We start from the raw sequence: 19,624 nt of genomic DNA on the forward strand, positions 1-19,624 counted from the left end.
TCATACCTACAGACAATTTAGAGTCTTCAATTAACCTACCATGCATGTTTTCGCAATGTGGGACGAAACAGGAGTTCGCAAGCTCCACATAGGCGAGGCCGGATTTGAACCCAGGTCCTCAGAACTGTGAGGCAGATGTGCTAACCAGTTGTTTATTTTATAATTTCTTAACACAACTTTTCATTGTCTTATCACTTTCTTGTCGTTTCCACCTTCAAAATAAATAAATGTACTTAATATTACTATGAATGTCAGCAATTCTATTCTGTTCTTTCCATTTCCCCCAAAACAAAATCAAAATCCTTACAACTGGAATCCAAATATGCAAGGGGTATGTGCAGCATTTAAAAGTACCCCATAGCTCAAGTATAATTGTAATGTAATAAAGTGTAGACACACATGTACTGGAGACATTCCAGCATAACATGCTTAGCAGTGTGGTGCAGTGGAGCACCCTTCAGGGTACGCGTTCAGCTGGATATTTGACCACTTTAGGGCTTTTGTGAAAAATGCAAGTTTGAATCTCCTTCTTACTTCAGTATTTCAAAATCTTATTTTGCAGTTTGTACTAGCAGAAAAGGGCAACAATTATACATTTAGCTGAATTTGTGTAAACAAATACAGCATATCTCAACTCTTTATGTGTTCTTCTTATTTATTATTATTATTATTATTGTTTTTATGTTTGATTTGTTACAGCTGTGGTTGTTTTCTTAAAAGTGCTTGAGAAATAGAGTTGGGTTGAGTCAGTTATGGATACTATATGATTTTTCAGTGATGACCTACCCAGCCGAGTCTGTGCAGATTGGCTACCAGAACCATGTGGAAGACATCCGATCCTTCCTTGACAGTCGCCACGCTGACCACTATACTGTCTTCAACCTGTCACAGCGCAACTACCGCGGAGCCAAATTCTCCAACAGGGTAGGTACTACAACCACCTCATGCACTTACAGTACATGCATCAACCATTTTGTTGATCCCCAAATAAATAATTGGCCAGCATTTTTAGGGATAACCTCTCAATTTGTTGCCCCCCCCCCAAATCAGGCCATCATTGACAAAATACATTTTATGTCTTCAATCATTACAAGAACATTAAATAAAAAAAAAAAAATAAAAAAAAAAAAAATAAAAAAAAATATATATATATATTATAGTCTGATACAGTATACAGTACAGTACTGTGCAGAAGTCTTACAAGTGCAGAGTGCAGTCAACAAAAAGCGGTATATAAATGGAATGATGGTAAATGGTCATCATAGAATAGATAAAATAATAAATCCAACGGTTGCCTCAGACTCTTGCATATGTATAAGATATTTCTTTTGTTTTGACTGTCAACATCACAAGCTAGAGGATTCAAATAAAATAATTTTTGCATATAAGCCACCCAGACGCTAGCACACAGGTGTCAAACTCAAGGCCCAGGGGCCAGATCCGGTCCGCCACATCATTTTATGTGGCCCGCGAAAGCAAATCATGTGTGTCAACTTCCATGATTCTTGCTAAAACCTGTTCCAAATTTTTGTATAATATTCATATTTAATAAATAGTAATGAACTATTGTAAGCATGTTTTGCCTCCAAACCCCTTTTACAGTTACTTGAACCATAGTTGAAGAAACCATTATCCTTGACTTCTGATTTCAAAACTAGTTATCCATCAATTTGTTGTCTCTGTGTAATAATATGATGAGGCGATTAAACATTGATATGGTTTTACAATGATAATGGCCCTCTGAGGAAAACCGTATCTACAATGTGGCCCGCGACAAAAATTAGTTTGACACCCCTGCTCTAGCACCTACCTGCAAGGCAGTTGTGGAGTTAACATGGCCTAGATAGCTGTCTGTGGAAGTTAGTGTGCCTTCACAGATGACTCAACATGGCATCTTTTGTGTTGTGTCGCTCTGCTGCTGCGGATGTGCTGTAACTACCACATCTCCTCTTTCCTCTCGCCATGCGTTTTGTTTCATCCCTACTTTGTTCTCAACCTTTTCCTCTCACGTCACCTTTGTCTGTTCTGCCATCTATGCCCACCTCCCTTCCCAAATCGCTCTGCAGGTTTCAGAGTGTAATTGGCCCGCTCGCCAGGCTCCCAGCCTCCACAACCTCTTCGCTGTGTGTAAGAACATGCACAACTGGCTCAAACAGAATCCCAAGAATGTGTGTGTCATCACCTGCTCGGTAAGATAATGCCTCATCATATCAGGAGGTTCCTTCAGGTGCTTCAAGTAACAGTAGACTTTAACCACATAACCCTTTCTTTTATCCTTGTGACTTGCTATGTTGAATGTCGTTCCTTGATTCCCCATGTTACCTGGCTCAGTAACACCTAAAATGTTACTGTTAAAAATTGTTTTAACAAGATGGTTTGTTTCACAAATAGAGTGAGTTAGTATTGGTGCACATGATTGTTTCCACACAATTTGAAATGTGTTTTTATTTGTTAAATGGTTTCACATTTAAGGCACATTTTCTTCAGTCATGCAACTTGGTGTGAAATAGAACTTTGCTGTGTGTGTTGAGTCTTCACTGTGTGCTTTTTAGGATGGCCGTGCTCCATCAGGTGTCTTGGTTTGTGCCATGTTTTGCTTCTGCCATCTCTTCAACAATCCCATTCCTGCCATGCAACTCCTCAGCGCCAAGAGACCAGGCTCGGGTCTCTGGCCTTCACACCGCAGGTTTGAATCCTTAATGTGACATGTGACATGTCACACGAATTGAATATAAAGTGACCAAGTGTAGTAAGAGAGGCAAAAAAAAACATGCACACAAAACTAACATCCAAACTGGCACTGTACACTGAAAAAAGGTCCTTTGAATTTACTTAATTTGAATTTGAATTTGATCAGTTGCACATGATTAGAATGTTTCATTAACATAAATTATTAGATTTTTTTTAGGAGAAGAGGGAGAAATTACATCAGTTAGCCACATTTGAATCATGTGCAATTGAAAATAAAGTTTTTTTTAAATTATAGTTGTAATAATTTTTCCCCAGCAGTCACCTAAAATTATCTTGTATCCCTTCATAATGTAAAATAAGGGAAGTGATCATGTTTTATAATTTAAACTTAACACTGTTAGACATTTTATTGGGCTTTTGCAGTAACTTACCGGCAACAGTTTTGAGTTACAGTAACTGAACTGGCAAGTGTCAAATGAATGTTTGCATTCATTGTGGTGCTGATGAGTTAATAGGGTAAACAGGAGCACTTTTGGCTCGCACAATCGTCTTTGCGTCTGCAAAGTTGTAAAGAGTACTCAACTGTGTTGCTTATATTTCACTTTAATGTAATCCCACTTAATACATAGAGCATAAAGTGGACATTTGTGGTGATCGTAATAATTCAGCCACGCAGATGGTTCATTTGTGACAAGTCAGTGACATAACGTCATCTTTAGTATATGTCTCCATGAAATGATTTCATCGAGGAACGATGGTCTTATTTCTCCCAAACATTCCTACCTCCTCCTGCATCGCTCCTCTGTCCTCGATAGATTTTCTGGAGGGAGGAGCTCGCATGTAAACACAGGAGCTAGGACCTCGGAAGTTCCAAATATAGAAATGAGATGCACCCTCTGTGTGACATCAACCAAAATCCCATGATGCAATGGGAACTGTGGTTAATTATTGTAAAATCAGCTTAAAGTATTTTACTGTAAAGTATGTGGTAAATAACTGTCGAATTTATAGGAATATCTATGTTACGCCTCACTGTATATAAGGCAGTCGAGCCACGAGATTTCTCCCAGCCAATCATCAGGATAACAATAATAATAGTTAAAAAGTTTGAATGTAATTAGAAATGGTAAAACACATCAATTGAATTGAATGTAGCTTGGAGTGACACATAGAGACAACCATTCACGCTTGCTGTATGTAAGTAGAACGGGAAGAAAATTGCATCTTGTCCTCTGGCAGGTACATCGGGTATGTGTGTAGCATGGTGTCAGAGAAGCCCAGTCTACCCCACACCAAGCCTCTGACGATCAAGGCTCTCACCATGAGTCCAGTTCCCTGCTTCAACAAGCAACGGAGCGGCTGTCGGCCTTTCTGCGATGTCCTCATTGGAGAGACCAAAATTTTCACCACGGCACAGGAGTATGAGAGAATGAGGTGCGCTCACATTTTGACACTTGAAACTTTCATTTCAAAATACAGCAACTTTCACAAATCTTTTAATGCCGCAACAATATTTGCGTCTACCTTAAAGCTGTTAAAATTGTCACGTACAGTATCTGTATTGTTGAAGGGCAAGTTAATTGTTTAGCAATCCTAGTGAAACATTGTCCTTTATTCTTAAATTGTTGCATGTATTCATTCTATCTGTGAATGTCCAGAGAGCACAGAGTTCAAGAGGGGAAAGTTGGTTTTCCTCTGGGTGTCAGCGTACAAGGAGATGTCGTAGTTTCCGTCTATCACATGAGGTCCACCATCGGGGGACGTCTGCAAGCAAAGGTAGACAGACGTTCCTTCTTTTTTTTTTGGGGGACGAAGAGTAAACATACAGTCTTAAAATACTTCCAAGAGCCAATATGCATATTTGCGCTACACACAAATACATTTGCATGCTTTGTGGAGGTGCAACAATTAATCGATTTCTCAACAACTAATTGGTGATCAAATTAATCGACCACTACTTTGATAATTGATTCATCATTTGGAGACCTTGTTTGACTTAAAATTGTTTAAATCCTCTGATTTCAGCCTCTCACCAGTAAATATTCTCGGATTTTTGTAGTCCTCCATGAAAGGAGACTTGGTTATCTTTGTGTTTAATCAAAATAAGATATTTGCAAACATCTGCTTTTCGCGATAATAAAGCAATAATCAACATTTTTGCCTATTTTCTGACACCAACTGAATCATAATTTTTGTTTCTGCATTTTCTGGACTGTCAATCTGAAAATAATGTCCTGTTTTCTAATAAAGGGATGGAAATCATTTTTTTTCCCGATTCATCAATTGATTGAAAAACATAATCAACAGATTACTTGATAATTAAAATAAACGTTTTTGCAGCCCTAATGGCTTGTGAAGTTTCATTTTTAGGAAATCAATATTTGAACACAATGCTCTCAGAAAAATGTCAAACCAATGTCAAATAAACTCCAAATCTTCAATTTAACACAAGATTAAAATGGTCTTCAAACCTCAATTGCTGAAAGCAACATTTTTCTTCACTCTTTAGGTGTCCAACACACAAATTTTCCAGATCCAGTTTCACACTGGCTTCATTGCTCCTGGAACCACTATGTTAAAATTTAACAAGTAAGTCTCATTTTTCTTGAAACGCACTAAGTTGAGTGAATTTATTACCAAATAAAATGATTTAGAATAAAGGCTTTAAAATAATTTGGCTGGTACATTGAGTCGCAATTAAGTGGCTATTAGATCTGTATTACCATGGTGACCCTAGATCACCTGTTCTGGTGGTCTGTAACATTGTTGGATCAGCAAGAACACCTCTCATGTCGTCTTGGTGCTCGTGTTACTGTGACTAAATTCTTAGAAAAAGTAACACGTGTTATAAAGTAATTATTAATAACCTTTGCTTTCTGTCAGTTATTTTGTTTGTTATTACATGTGTTTACAACGGTGTTTGTATTTATGAGAGTAGTTTAAGACTAGATTATATTTTACAACAGACGCAAGAGACGCCACTTGTTTCTTATTGCATGAGTATTAGTACACATTTGTGCTTACTATGTCCGCAAGACATTGAAAATACCCGTGAAGGCTGAAGTGATCATTAAGAATGATATTGCTTTTAAATACTTAAAATACAAAAATATTTCATTACGCTTAATCCACAAATGTCTTTTATATATCCCTCATTTCTCCTGTCAGACCAGAGCTGGATGCCTGTGACTCTCCAGACAAGTATCCCCAGCTGTTCCATGTGATAGTGGACGTGGAGGTGGAGGGCTTAGACAAGCAGAAAGACCTCACGCCGCCTTGGGAGCAGTTCCCCTCTAAAGACCTGAGTCCCAATGTGCTTTTCACCTGCCACCAGGAACATCAGGATGCACTCGCCATTGCTGGTACTTGTCCCACTGATTACACTGTAGTGTTACACCACTGTCAGCCATTTAGTCTTTAAAAAGGTTATCCCACAGTAAAAACAACAAAGGTTGAAACATGCCTAACAACTGTTCTGTACCTGTGCCAGTTGCCACAAATTAACAAGCAAATGTTAAAATATATTTTCCAATGTACATTTATGAACATGTTCACAAAAACACTCACAATCATTGAATAAGATTGGTTGTTATGTTTGTTCAAGTGTTTTCTGTACTGACGTGATGCAACAGAATACAATTAGAATAGTGCTGTTTAACTAAGTTTAACCAAAGTCACTAAATAACTTTTATTTTTGCTCCAACAAGATGAGATGGAGGGCTTGGATTTGGAGGGTAAGACAGCAGAGTAGCGTGCTGACATCCAACTGTAAAAGAAAAAAAACTTGAGTTAAACAGGACAAGGGGCCGTTCAATGTGATCAAACATGATATATTTTTGTGTACAGCAGTTAAATTCTTGATTCAACTGTACAAACACGTGTAACTAGTTAACCTGGTAGATAACTGTCTCTATTGCATTGAATGGATCCTCATCATTGTTCTCCAGACCTAATTTTGGCAGGAAAAAATAATAATCTTAAAATGCCTCTGGTTCAAATATATATTATATATTATATATATTCTAAATATATGATATTATTATATTTTAGTTGTTTTCATGAACCCACCACTTTGACATGACGAACGGACACCATTCAGTGCAGTGCAGTCATACGGTGCATCAATTAAATATGCTATGCCATAGTAAAATATGAATTATTGATACAACTAGCTAATTTAAAGTTTACATAACGTTTACAGTCTTCATCACCCAGACTTCTTATGTCTTAAATAAAAACACATTGTGTATTGTTGTGCATTTTGAGTGTTGGTTAGATGATGTTTGTAGACATAGACTTAACACCTTTAGTTGCCCTTTATGCATTATTTCCTTCTTTACCCTATTTTCTCTTTACCTAGTCTATTACTGTGGCTGATTTCCCCAAATATAACCCCCCATAGCATCCATTTCTCTACTCTATTGTTTTTCATTTGTGATTGACAGCATTTTTCTTCCGCTGTGTTCTTCCTTCGATTCTCTAAATGGTTCTGCAGAGCCGAGCAGGCCAACTGGAGGCCCCGACAGTCGAGGCCACGGTGAGGAGAGTGAGCCCTCTGACGACGAGATGCTCTCTCTCTCTAGCCAGCGAAGCAGCACCAGCACAGCCCCCCATAAAGCGGATCAGTCTTCTCCAATGCCCGCGGTGCCCGATCCGTCTGGGGAAGTAGATCTTCTCGGCTTAGATGAGGAAGAGATCAAGCGACCGCCGCCCGTGTCCCTGCCTCCATCTACTGCATCTGCAGATACGGACCTCCTGGGGGACTTGTTTGGGGCTCCACCCCAGCCCACCAGCGGGCCATCATCCACACACTCCACTCCGCATAAAACAATACCGAGCTCTGCCTCGCCATGTCCTTCCCCTTGCCCACCAGGTGAGGATGACTGCAAATACACCTTTTAATTCTCAAGCAAAAATGGATTTATGTTGAGGTCGCTCGGCAGAACTCATTAAAATGTGTAAACTCTAAAACAGGTCTTTTATGGTTGTATTCAGCCTGTTTATTGCAAGATGCACCTCTGTTGACCAGTGGCAACAGTGATTTCTGTTGTCAAAAGTGTTAACTATATGATGCTGGTACATAACTCACAGAACACATTTTTTTCCCATGATGTCACACGTACTTCCAGATGGCAATAACGCCGATGGAATTACTAGTAAACAATCTCTTCTATGTCATTTGACCGAGCCAGAGCGACGGAGAGAATATGGTACATGGCTTGAATGATGATTTTAGCCTTTTTCTCTCCCACCATAGTTTGAATGTGTGCTGTTACATGAAGTCAATTAAAGGGAGCTGCAACGCCGGCTGTAATTTTCATTTCGACAGCTAAATGGATTCAAAAATAGAGATGGTGGAAATTCAGACGTAGCTAACATGATCATTGAGAGACTGGCCAATTGTAGGCAGTCTTGCTTTCTTCTCTGCACAAATATTTACGACATCCACTTGATTTATGCTCCTCACCCACAGGATTCTGGATCCACTGGATTATTATTATTATTATTTAAAACAAAATCTAAAAAGCTCCACCTTTTTGGGTATATCTGGCAGTACAAAATCAAACACAACAGTGGTAGCCACTCCCTTTCTGCCACCCTGGTGCCTATTGTTTAAAGACATTATGAAAGGCTCTGTAGACCATTTCATTATAAATGATATTCATTGTAATTTGGTGAAAACAAAATACATTTGCAACCTGTAAGTAGGTAGAAATCGACAATATAATACACAAACAGCTGTGTGTTATGTAATGCGTAAATAGGTAAAAAATAGTACATATTTTTCAATATTTAATTGGATTATTAAACAAATTCAAATTGAAAATATTACATAAAATTACTTGAACTGTTATCTAATTCTCTTAAAATTTTTATGGGATCCCCAGTGTTGGACCCCTTTGGAGCCGGTGCTAAGCCGAAGCCTCAGGAGATGATGGGTTCGTTCCTCGGTCCAGGTAACACGGGGCATCTCGATCCCTTCTTGCATGGCGCTCGCTCTCCATCACCCACACTTCAGCCCGCAAGCTTTGGTGAGGCATGTCTCTGCCGCTCTGTTGCGCAACGATCAACACCTGTTGTCTGTGACGGTCCACTGTATGTATAGCATGCTGTATTGGACTTAAAGTCCACTGCGACAGTTTAAGGGCCATATTCTCCCATGTGCCTAAGTCAGAAAAGGGACACAACTGTGCACATCTCCAGGTCTGCACAATTTGCCCGCCACTCAAATCTGTCATTTAAAAACAATTCCGTCCTAAAATGTGGGCGTTCCGTGTCAAATCTGGCCCTGCTTTCCCCACATGGGCTTTTCCTCTTCCGCACTCCAGAGGCTGTGGTAAGAATAGCACCCCGTGGAAGTTAAACATCACATTGCGCGTTTTGATTCGGTTAACTGCATTGTTAGATATTCCTCTACATTCTACATTTATTTACCACATACCTTACAGTAAGATACTGTTAAGTGATTTTACAGTAATTAACTACAGTTTCCAATGCATCATGGGATTTTGGTTGATGTCACAGAGTTTCTGTATTTTGCATGCAGCACAATTGTGAAGCCATGTGCTCCCAGCATGCATTGCGCCATAACATGTTGAACTGTTGCCGTAATATAGACGTTAATCATTAATGTTCACGAACGAGAAGGATTAACATAACATTTATCGTGTGTGTTTATGTTACCTGTAGTTTGTTGAATGTGTGTTTTATTGAACTTTAGCGTTACATGTATGTTGCACTTTATTTTCATCAAACCCTGACTGCGGTCAGTTCTGCTGTATGCTAAGAAATGCCTCACCTGTTACTGTAAGTCAGGTTTACAGTCATTTAGTGTCAACAGTGTTGCTAGTGCGTTAACCGACTGCCCAAGAGTCATATTGTGTCCCTATCCCAGTATGCTCACAGCTGAACGCTGACATATTGTATCATATTAATTGGTGAAAATTGTTGGTTCCAGCTGGCATTATTTCACTTGCGAGGAGCTTTTCCACCTCAAATATTATCATCATAATTGTGGAACAATGAGTTAGATCAATCAGGGGTGTCAAACTCATTTTAGTTCACGGGCCACATTCACCCCAATTAGATCTCAAGTGGGCCGGACCACAATATTTGTGGCTTAAAAATCCATAAAAAAAACAACTATTCAAAGTTTTCCCCATTGTTTTGGTGTAAATAATTGCAAGTAATTTCGGAAAAGATTCAAATGTATTCATTATCTTGTTGCAAATTTTGTTGCAAATCATGAGCAGTCTGAAATTTTTAACCAAACATGATTTCAACAGTATTATGAATCAGTGAGCGTGCACCATTCAGTTATGCATCCTTTCTAAATGTATACATAAAAATCGAAAAACAAAAAGGTTCCGACAAACCAGCCTTTTTTTCAGTGAAGCTTTTGACTGAAATTTTGTAATACTCAATGTCTTAAAACATTTCTACAGGAGGTATTTATTTTCACAGAATTGTAGTGTGAACATGGCACACATTTTATATTTGTGTACTCCTGAAACTTGGCATCCTTTGGCCATCACAAGTGCATCAATATCGTTTAAGTGTTGTCAGTGTACCCTCCTGTGGACAAAATTAGCAAAAAAAAAAAGGTACTTTTATTAAAAAATAGCAGTGAATGTGTTCTCAATCCCCACGGGCCGGATTAGACCCCCTGACGTTCTGCCCCGCGGGCCGTACGTTTGACACCCCTGAGTTAGCTATTGAATACAAGTGACTCGCCTGGTCCGTGTCACACGGAAGCTTGGGAACAGCTGATCTATCCTCTTTTTTTTTATTATTGATTTCCTCCAAATATGCGTTCAAGTCATAAGAACGATATTCTGTGTAAATTGCTGTTATGGGATTTTTTTCATACAGAATAAAAAACACATGCTCTCCTTCAAAGTGTAGTGTATCAGGCAGTGCGCAAATCCCACAACGACACATCCGCTACCTAAGAATTTTCATATTTAAAGTGTGCTATATTTTCCAAATGGATTTCTATGACATTCACAAGTCTCAGGAAAACTCTATGTTCTATGATTTACAGCCAGCCTCAGACACCAATCAGCTCGTAAAAAAAAGACTTACACACAAACGGGAGAATATGGCCCTAACTCATTAACTTGCATTATCATTGTCTTTGAGAATTCAGAGGTAAAACTGCATACAGTCATTGCCTTTTTAAAATGTATATGTGGTAATGTAACAAAACGAATTTAAACCTGAAAACAACAGAATATTTACACGATTCCTACAAAATATCCATGTATCCATTTTCTACAGCGCTTGTCCTCATAAGGGCCATGCGTAACTGGAGCCTATCCCTGGTGACTTCAGGCGAGAGGCAGTATTTTTGCCAGTCAAATTGCTGGGCACAGAGAGTAAAACAAATGCTGAGTCTTCAATTAACCCCAAAGATATTTTGGGGACATGAGAGGAGAAAGAGCAGAAGAAAAAACCACCACAAGCATGGAGAGATCACGCAAACGCCACACTGATGGTGTTCCAAGGGAGAGTCTAACCCGGATCTCCTGACTATAAGGCAGACATGCTAACCACTCTTTCCGCCGAATGTCTGCGTTGTCTCCCACAAGACACCTCAACTAAAATGCAACAAACTTGTTTGGGACTATTTGTAATCATTTGGGGCTTCCTACCTACAGTACACTTAACAACCCACCCACCCTTTATTTCTACCTACCTAATCACACTCTTTACTTGATTGTTTAGGTGGAAAAGTGGTATAGTGGTTAAAATGTTCTGGGTTTGAATCCTGGCTCCAGCCTTCCTGTATGAAGTTTCCGTGTTTTTTCCAGGTACTCCAGCATCCTCCCGCATTTCCAAAACATGTATTTCAGGTTCACTGAAGACTCAAAACTGTCCATAACTGTGAATGTCTGTTTAAACTGCAATCGGCTGGTGACCAGTGCAGGGTTTACTGCTCCTCTTTCCCAAAGTCAGGTGGGATAGGCTTCAGATAATCTGCAAACCTAATGAGAAAATGGATGGATATCCTATCCTTTTTCTTTTAAAATTCATAACAGCATGTCTTTGTCTTAAACCTGTTACTTTTTTTTTTTTGTATCTGGGTCGTGTGAATTCCTATTGGTCTTTTTAAAATGTGCTTAGTCAGTAGAACATTTGTTGTTCTTGAATAGGTCGGAGTTCCCCTGTCCCACATGCTACTCCAACTGTCAACATTCAGCAGCAAAACATCATGGGAGGCTGGGAATGGAACAGGACTGCCACCACAAGCACAGGTACACCTGACTGCACCGACCATTGAGTGGAACCCACTACTCCTGTTTCCCTGTCTGGCTAAATTAGGAAAAGCCAGTGATGAGACAGTGAGACATCTTTACACATGATGAAAAGTTAAGCTCACTGTAGATGCTTTAAGAAATAAATAAGTGAGTCTTCTCTATTTTTGGAGGAGGAGGCTTGGGAATGGGCAGTCGATCCGCCACTACTAGCCCCACAGGTTCCGTCAACAGCACACCCACCCATCAAAGCAAGCCAAACACCCTGGACCCCTTTGCTGACATAGGTAACCTCGGGGGAAGCCATGGAGGTAAGTTACTTCTCATGTTTGTAAGTACCCACGTTGCAGTTTTTGTTGTCATCTACTGTATTATGCCATAAATGCAGCCTTCAATTCCAGGAGGTTCTGGATTCTCCAGCAAGCCCACCACACCAACAGGAACGACCCCTTCCTTTCCTTCCGTGGGCTCCCCATCGCGGCCTCCTCCGTCTCCCCAGCATGCAGGAGGGTGGCAGCCCCACTCAGGAGCTGGCTTCCCATCTTGGCAGCCTAACACTGGCACCGGAGGCTGGCAACCACAAGCACAAGGACCATCCCCGCAGCCAAAGCCGAGCCCCAGCCATACCTCTATGCCTCACACATCCCCTCAGAACCGACCTAACTACAATGTTAGTTTCTCTGCAGTTGGGGGTGGCTCACCCAGTGCTGCCGGCAAAGCACAGACAGGAATGGGTGAGAATCAAACATGGCTACTTGGTCCGCTTTAAAAAATAAAAATAAAAATAAAGACTATACATGATATTTAATTTACATTCTAGAATACGGTTATGAATGAGTGAATGTTTCTTGAAACTTTTTTCTCTTTGCTTGCATCCTTTTCTCTCAGGCTCCAAGCCCAAGGCTTCCAATGCCAACTTTGATGACCTGCTGTCTGGTCAAGGCTTTGCAGGGGGCAAAGAGAAGAAAGGACCCAGGACCATAGCAGAAATGAGGAAGGACGAAATGGCCAAAGAGATGGACCCTGAGAAAATAAAGGTAGGAGCTGCTAAATATACCGTATATATTTGGATGACTTATTATACATGTGTCAGAATCAGAATCATCTTTATTTTGCCAAGTATGTCCAAAACACACACAAGGAATTTGTCTCCGGTAGTTGAAGCCACTCTAGTACGACAACAGACAGTCAATTGACAGAGAATACTTTTGAGACATAAAGACATTGAGAAAAACACTGAGCAATAAAAGGTTGCTCGTAATCTGGTAATGCCGGTACATTTTTTTTTTTTTTTTTTTTGACAATTGTGCAAAAAGATGCATAGTCCTCTAGCAATTAGAGCGGTTTGAATGACTAATATAGCAATAGTCCAGTGCAATGACCATTGTGCAAAGGGTGCCAAGATTTGTGAAGAATGTGAATGAGAATGTGAAGTATTTCCAGCAGTAATTCTCAACCAGTGTGCCGGAGCACATCAGTGTGCTGTGAGCACTCTTCATGTGTGCCATGGGAAATTATAAAATTGTATGTAATTGCTCAAAAAAATCCTTTATTTACAAGAAATAATGTATCTTTGTTCATCTATTTATGCCAGTGAGGCATAGTGACAGACAGAACAAATGAATGGTCTTCTATTAGATGGCAGGAAGTACATACAGTAATTAATGTATCCACTTTTTGTAACATTTTTGTTTGTTGGTGTGCCGTGAGATTTTTCAATCGTAAAATATGTGCCTTGGCTCCATAAAGGTTGGAAATCACTGATCTACAGTATGTATTGTGAATATACAGACACATTAGGTATACCTGCACTGGCCAATTAAACCCAATACAAAAGCTGTATCGCAAATTCTGCCCTTTTTAAAGATAAAAATGCTTTTTTGATTTAAAGTTATTATTTAGAATTCCTTTAACAATAATGCTATTATTTTGGTTGTAGGACTAACCCTTGTTAATAACGCCCTTTCTTGTTTGTTTTCAAGATTCTAGAATGGATTGAGGGGAAGGAGCGGAACATCCGAGCCCTTCTGTCCACTATGCATACAGTGTTGTGGGAAGGAGAAACGCGCTGGAAGCCAGTTGGAATGGCTGACCTGGTGACTCCAGAACAGGTCAAAAAGGTTTATCGCAAAGCAGTCCTCGTCGTCCACCCGGATAAGGTGAGACAAATCAGACAATATTCATATATTATCTTATTAAAGGAAAAGGAAAGGCATGTTACCAAGGCGATATCCACTCCGTTACTGTTGCACGACAGATCCATATTCACTGTTTACAAACCGCCCTCATTGGGGTGAAATAATAAACAGTTGAGAGTCAGAGATCTTATTACTGTAATGTAAATTAGTAAATCGCTGTACTGTATTTGAAACCCCAGACAAATATTGTAGTATGTTGCACACACAACATAAATAATGTAAAATAGAATTTACCTTCATTATATTTGATAATACAACTTCATTATTACCATTGTTTCTGCCCTGATTGGCTGTGTGAAATCACATGGTTCTATTTATTACCTTATTGCATTGGTCGGCAACTGGCGGTCCGTGGGCGGCATGCGGCCAGAACCCACACTTGGAGTGTCACCTATATTCATAAAAAAAAAATCATCATTTTGAATAAGTTTTTAGTTTTAAGTTGTAATAATATCATTCACCACTAGATAGCAGGCATCGCTTACTACAGCGCCAGATCTTCTCCATCAGAGAAGAAAAACTTTAAGTCACCAAATATGGTTCCTCACCCTATAAACCCTTTTTTATATTATTACCTTCACATTTTTACGTTGTATTTTTATCTGTATTGTATGTTTTTATCCTCTGCATTTGTTTTGTTGTTGTTGCTTCCTTCTTGTTATCTGCTCAGTGGTGACCTTGAGTGCTCAGAAAGGTGCCTATAGCTCAAATGTATTATTATTATTAAAAGCTACATATTGAACTTAATGTAAAGGAATTGATGATAAAAGCATTTTGTGTTAGACAGTGTGACCAAATTGTCCCAGCAATGTAAGCAAACAACTGGCTGAGACTAATATTAGAGAGGGTATGAGCCATCAAATTGTTATAGTATTTTACTGGATGCTGCACAGAAACTTTCTGATACATGATACAATGAGATAAAATATGAAACTTATAACCAGAAAAATTATCACACCCTCAATAATGTGATGAGTCAAAGATCCAAAGGTGGGCCTCAACCAATCAAATAAAGAACTATTTTCCTGATGAATGAAATTGGTAGTATCATGAAGGTGATTAATGATATTACCAACAGTGACATTATAGTCAGGCACAAAGGTACAACATTCAGATCCAATGACAGAACATGTTCCCCCTCGGGCTGCTAAGAGAAAATCCAAAGCTGCGCGGTTCTGTAAAGCTAGCAGTCGAACAGAAGAGAGTTCGCTCGACACGAGCATGAGTGCCCGGCCAGTTTCATTTGCGATAGTTTCTATTGCATGAGCTAGATCTGCAATTTGATCTAAAGCCGACATAACTCCATAAAAAGGGAGAAGAGAACCAATTGCGTTCTTGAACGGAGATTGATGATGTGTCCAGAACACATCGGAAACTGCACGTTTCATTCTGTGAAGAGGAGCTTTCTTGGGCAAAGACTGAGTCACTCTCATAGCCGGGATAACATACGCTAAACCACAGCGTCCTTTGTAATCCACTGGAAGATAGGGGTAAGCCATGTTCCCACACACCCAGTACATTCCTGTTGGAGAGGATACGGAGCAGCTGGCAGTGCGGTGAGCGAGTGCATTGAGGCGAGCCGGGCCTGCAGTCTCCAAGCACTGCTGGGGCCTTGATTTCACTGACTGGAACTCGCTGTTGGGTTGTCTCGGGTCCCATTTAAATGTATGAAGGCAGTCCGATTCTCCTACAGGTGCTGTCCCATCATTTTGGAGGCACCAAGAAAACCTCTGAGGAATGAGCTGTACAGGAACGGCTTTGGGTGTTTTCACGCACCTGTTGCAGTTTGTGTGCGGCCCCGAACAGTTGAGGGGTCTCATTTTCGAGATGCGAGGGCATTCGGGGTGAGAGTAAGACTGAGAAAAGGGGATATGCATCAGGTGGCAAGTGTCGCAGTCAGAGGCAGGCAGGGCCATCAGAGGCAAGCCTTCTCCAGCATTGTAGGGCATAAAGCCACATACATAACAGCTGGAATTAGGCTGTATGTGCTGGGCTACTTGCCACGCCATAGTCAGGAAAACATTAATACCGTCTACTCTTGCATCCGGGGACTTCATTACCTGCGGCGCACCCATAATGGACTCAACCAGGACCAGAACCAGGAGAAGCATGGCCATCCTTGTGACTGAAGTCGACGATATAAAAAAAAAAAAAAAAGTGGTCCTTTCATGCAGAAAATGTCATCAGATTTAAGAGCAGCACCATCATGTGGATTCAGGCAAGCGTTTGAATGAATGAGGAACAGAAACACTCAACACTGGCTTGTTGACCCCGAGATCATTGTGGAGTATGAGCATGTGGGGTCTTCTCTCTACTCTTTATCTTCTAACGTCAGCATTGGTACAGCATGTCACATGTCTGTATCTCATTAATCACTCCTGACTAATCAATCACTTCAAGGCCTTAATCTTGTCATGATCAAAATGAGGTATTCACTTTCAGGAGTCTGCCGTTAGACTTTAAGAGCGCTTTAACACCAATCAATTGGGAGCCGGGTGGAGTCTTGAGCAATCTTGGGCCACAGTTAGTTGTTTGCATGACACCACCTTATGTACAGTGGCGTTTTTCATTCGGCTCCTAATGTATGTGTAAACAGGCTCCGTTTGTTGACACTGTTTGTTGGCTGACTGCAGCCTCAGAGTAAAGTGCCTTTTGAAAGCAAGTTTTCTGACCGCATTTCAATAAGAGGCCAAGTGTAAGATGTTTTCTCAGCAGCTCTGACCTCCAGAAAGCACAAAGATATGTACTGTCTGGTATTTTAAATGTCCGTGTGCATCCATGGACATTAACAGTATGCAAAATTGATTGGTGATTGAACATTAGATTTTTCCCATAGTCAATCAAAGTCAATTCTCATTAGTTCCAAAACACCGAAAAAACATAGTTGCACTTAGTAGAGCACAGATATTTGGTGAGGAATTCTAATTTGGATCAGCACTGAACTGTACACTCGCATCATATCTTGTATTTTGCACATCTTATACACTGGGAAATTACGGACAATGTCAACATAAGTGAAACAAAAAAGCACATTTCTCACTTTTGCAATCGAGGTAAGATGGCGATTCTTCTCATGTTCGCTGATTTATGTATTTCATTTCCCCTCACAGGCAACAGGGCAACCCTATGAACAATATGCCAAGATGATTTTCATGGAACTAAATGATGCCTGGTCCGAATTTGAAAGCCAAGGACAAAAACCTCTATACTGACAAATGAGTGCAAGGGAAACGGGATGAGAAGATCCCGGGCTTGTTTCACCACTCTGGTTAAAAAAAAAGCAACATTCATAAAGCCATGTTGGGTTCCCACCTCACGGATTTAAGAGATTCTCTTTCAACTACAGCACCCAGACTGCCTGGCTCCTAAGAAGAGCAGTACTGCATAGCCTCCTACTGTATGTCCTTTGTGCAATTTTACTCCAAATTGTGGTGGTGCTCTTTGCTCTGAACTAACCCGGCAAACAAAGCAGACACAGTGGATTGTCTGGGGCAATGTTTAAATTGACGAGATCAAACTAGAATGACACAGAAGATAAGAGAAAAACATATCAGTGAGTGGATAGTGAACAAGTCAGAGATCATGCAAGTGTGGGCGCTACATTAAGTTACTCTTGATACCCTTCCCTTCCTTGGTTGTTTTGGAGGAACACAAAGTTTAATTGTACAGAAATTAACAAAACAATAGTACAATAAAAGATGTCAAGAAAGAGTCTATAATACTCCAACTGAAACATGCTGATACCATTTTTGAGAGTTGAACTCAAGCCTTTGTGCTTTTATGTGTTGGCTGTAATTTAGGATTAGCACATGTACTGTTCTAAACATGAAGCACCTCGAAGCCCCATGCATTGTCACCCACACAATACCTAATCAAGTAATTAGCAAATTTTCAATGGTAGCTATCAAGGGGTGTGGTCAAAGCACAAATGTAAATCTGCAGTTTTGAAGGAAAGCAATTGTTGTATATCGTTAGCATTTTGTTAATCATCATCCCTGTTTACCAGGGCTCCTTCATTCTAATGGTTTAAATAAGTCGCGCTTGTCGTTTGCTCTTGTATTTAATGAAAAATGTGTAAATGTCTGAGCCAGTAACTCAGCAACAGAGAGTCAAATTCTGTGTGGTTAGCCTTTTGTGATCTGTAATGTGTGGTTCAAACTACAGTACAGACATCACCAAATTTTATGCATCACTGCTCATCTGAATCATCTGTTGCTCATACTAACTTTTAATAATGCAATAAAAGGGTTATTTTGCAATGGTTTATGGTCTAAAAATTATAATTCAGTTGATAAATAATTCGGTTAATCAGTAGATGATTATCCTTTATTTAATATATCCAAAAGTCGGCTGGTACTGTAACAACTTAATGAAATGTATTACTTGATGCCATAAGTTTACTTTTCTATAACAATTTCTATCACTGCACTGACACTTTTGTTTTAATAATGCTCATGGATTTTGTTAGGAATAGCATCATATCATATCAAATTAAAGTTATGTACTCCATCTTATTCTAACGTGTAAACATTGTCCATACTTTATACTGACTGATAATGTTCATCATGGTTGCTTTCCTTCTATGGGACATATTTTAGGGACATTTACAATACATGCATTGAGGTCATTTGTCACCTGCCGTCAGTTCAAAATGATTTGAACCCTGTCACTGTTATTTTTCTGTCATTAGTTGGAATTGTTTGTTTTCAGGACTCTTGTCTACATTTTGGATAGTGACTGAAAACTGCTCAAAGGAAAAGATGCTTTAACTGATGTCTGGAATCCAAAATGGTTTGAATCCCTTTACGTGTGGTGCCGGTAGGCATTCAACAGAGACACTGGAAAACAGGAATGAAAGTGCAGACACAGAAATTGAACTGTATGCGCTCTACACATGGATGACCAATATGTGAAATAACTCAGTCTCATAAGCTCCCTTGCTGACTGAATTATCCATCTACAGTCTTACAAGTCATCAAAAAAGCTATAACATCTATGTTGTACTCAATGGATGTGTGTTGTTTAAAATGTGGTACGTATGGAAGTGATTTGGACTATTTTATGTTATGTGTTTGCCTGTCTGCTGTTAAAGCATTACTAAACTGAGTAAAATACTATTTATGTGTTTACTTTATTTGTTTTTTTTTTACTGTCACAAAAGATCTATCTATCAATCTAGCGAGAGAGAGAGGCTGATACACACACACACACACACATATATATATGTTAATAGTAAACTAACGAAAGTAGAAGACAGCTACTCAACAGGCCTAAAACGTGCTAGTACAATTTCAAAATAGGCAAAGAAGCTTGTGCAAATGTAGCTCTCATGTCTGACTGCAAGGGACGGCAGTGCGAATTTAGATAAAAAGACGGTCATTGCCAAGAGCCTCTAAAAATTCCTATATTTCTTGCTCGTTTTCTCTCTTTGTATTACTATGTTTGTGGTTCTGTGGAAAATAATACAGTGGTACATGT

General features: G+C 39.7%; 1 protein-coding gene across 7 annotated transcripts in view; it reads left to right on the forward strand.

The window, feature by feature from the left end:
• Window positions 1–19,275, forward strand: part of dnajc6 (DnaJ (Hsp40) homolog, subfamily C, member 6) — a 39,292-nt gene extending 20,017 nt beyond the window's left edge. For 3 of the 7 annotated variants that reach the window (XM_061780740.1, XM_061780739.1, XM_061780734.1), the window contains 15 exons: window positions 776–924; window positions 2,067–2,189; window positions 2,553–2,686; window positions 3,931–4,125; window positions 4,350–4,467; window positions 5,201–5,280; window positions 5,860–6,053; window positions 7,187–7,564; window positions 8,580–8,723; window positions 11,847–11,948; window positions 12,122–12,259; window positions 12,350–12,682; window positions 12,837–12,985; window positions 13,931–14,107; window positions 17,257–19,275. In XM_061780740.1, the coding sequence (XP_061636724.1) occupies window positions 776–924; window positions 2,067–2,189; window positions 2,553–2,686; window positions 3,931–4,125; window positions 4,350–4,467; window positions 5,201–5,280; window positions 5,860–6,053; window positions 7,187–7,564; window positions 8,580–8,723; window positions 11,847–11,948; window positions 12,122–12,259; window positions 12,350–12,682; window positions 12,837–12,985; window positions 13,931–14,107; window positions 17,257–17,358 (2,516 nt within the window). In that variant the 3' untranslated portion in view covers window positions 17,359–19,275. Of the gene's footprint in view, window positions 1–775; window positions 925–2,066; window positions 2,190–2,552; window positions 2,687–3,930; window positions 4,126–4,349; window positions 4,468–5,200; window positions 5,281–5,859; window positions 6,054–7,186; window positions 7,565–8,579; window positions 8,724–11,846; window positions 11,949–12,121; window positions 12,260–12,336; window positions 12,683–12,836; window positions 12,986–13,930; window positions 14,108–17,256 lie in introns of those variants that run through there. The other 4 variants (XM_061780735.1, XM_061780737.1, XM_061780738.1 and 1 more) reach the window with 4 other exon arrangements.
• Window positions 19,276–19,624: the final 349 nt, after the last annotated feature.

The sequence above is a fragment of the Phyllopteryx taeniolatus genome, chromosome 7 (genome assembly GCF_024500385.1).
Source record: "Phyllopteryx taeniolatus isolate TA_2022b chromosome 7, UOR_Ptae_1.2, whole genome shotgun sequence".
Classification (NCBI taxonomy): domain Eukaryota; kingdom Metazoa; phylum Chordata; class Actinopteri; order Syngnathiformes; family Syngnathidae; genus Phyllopteryx; species Phyllopteryx taeniolatus.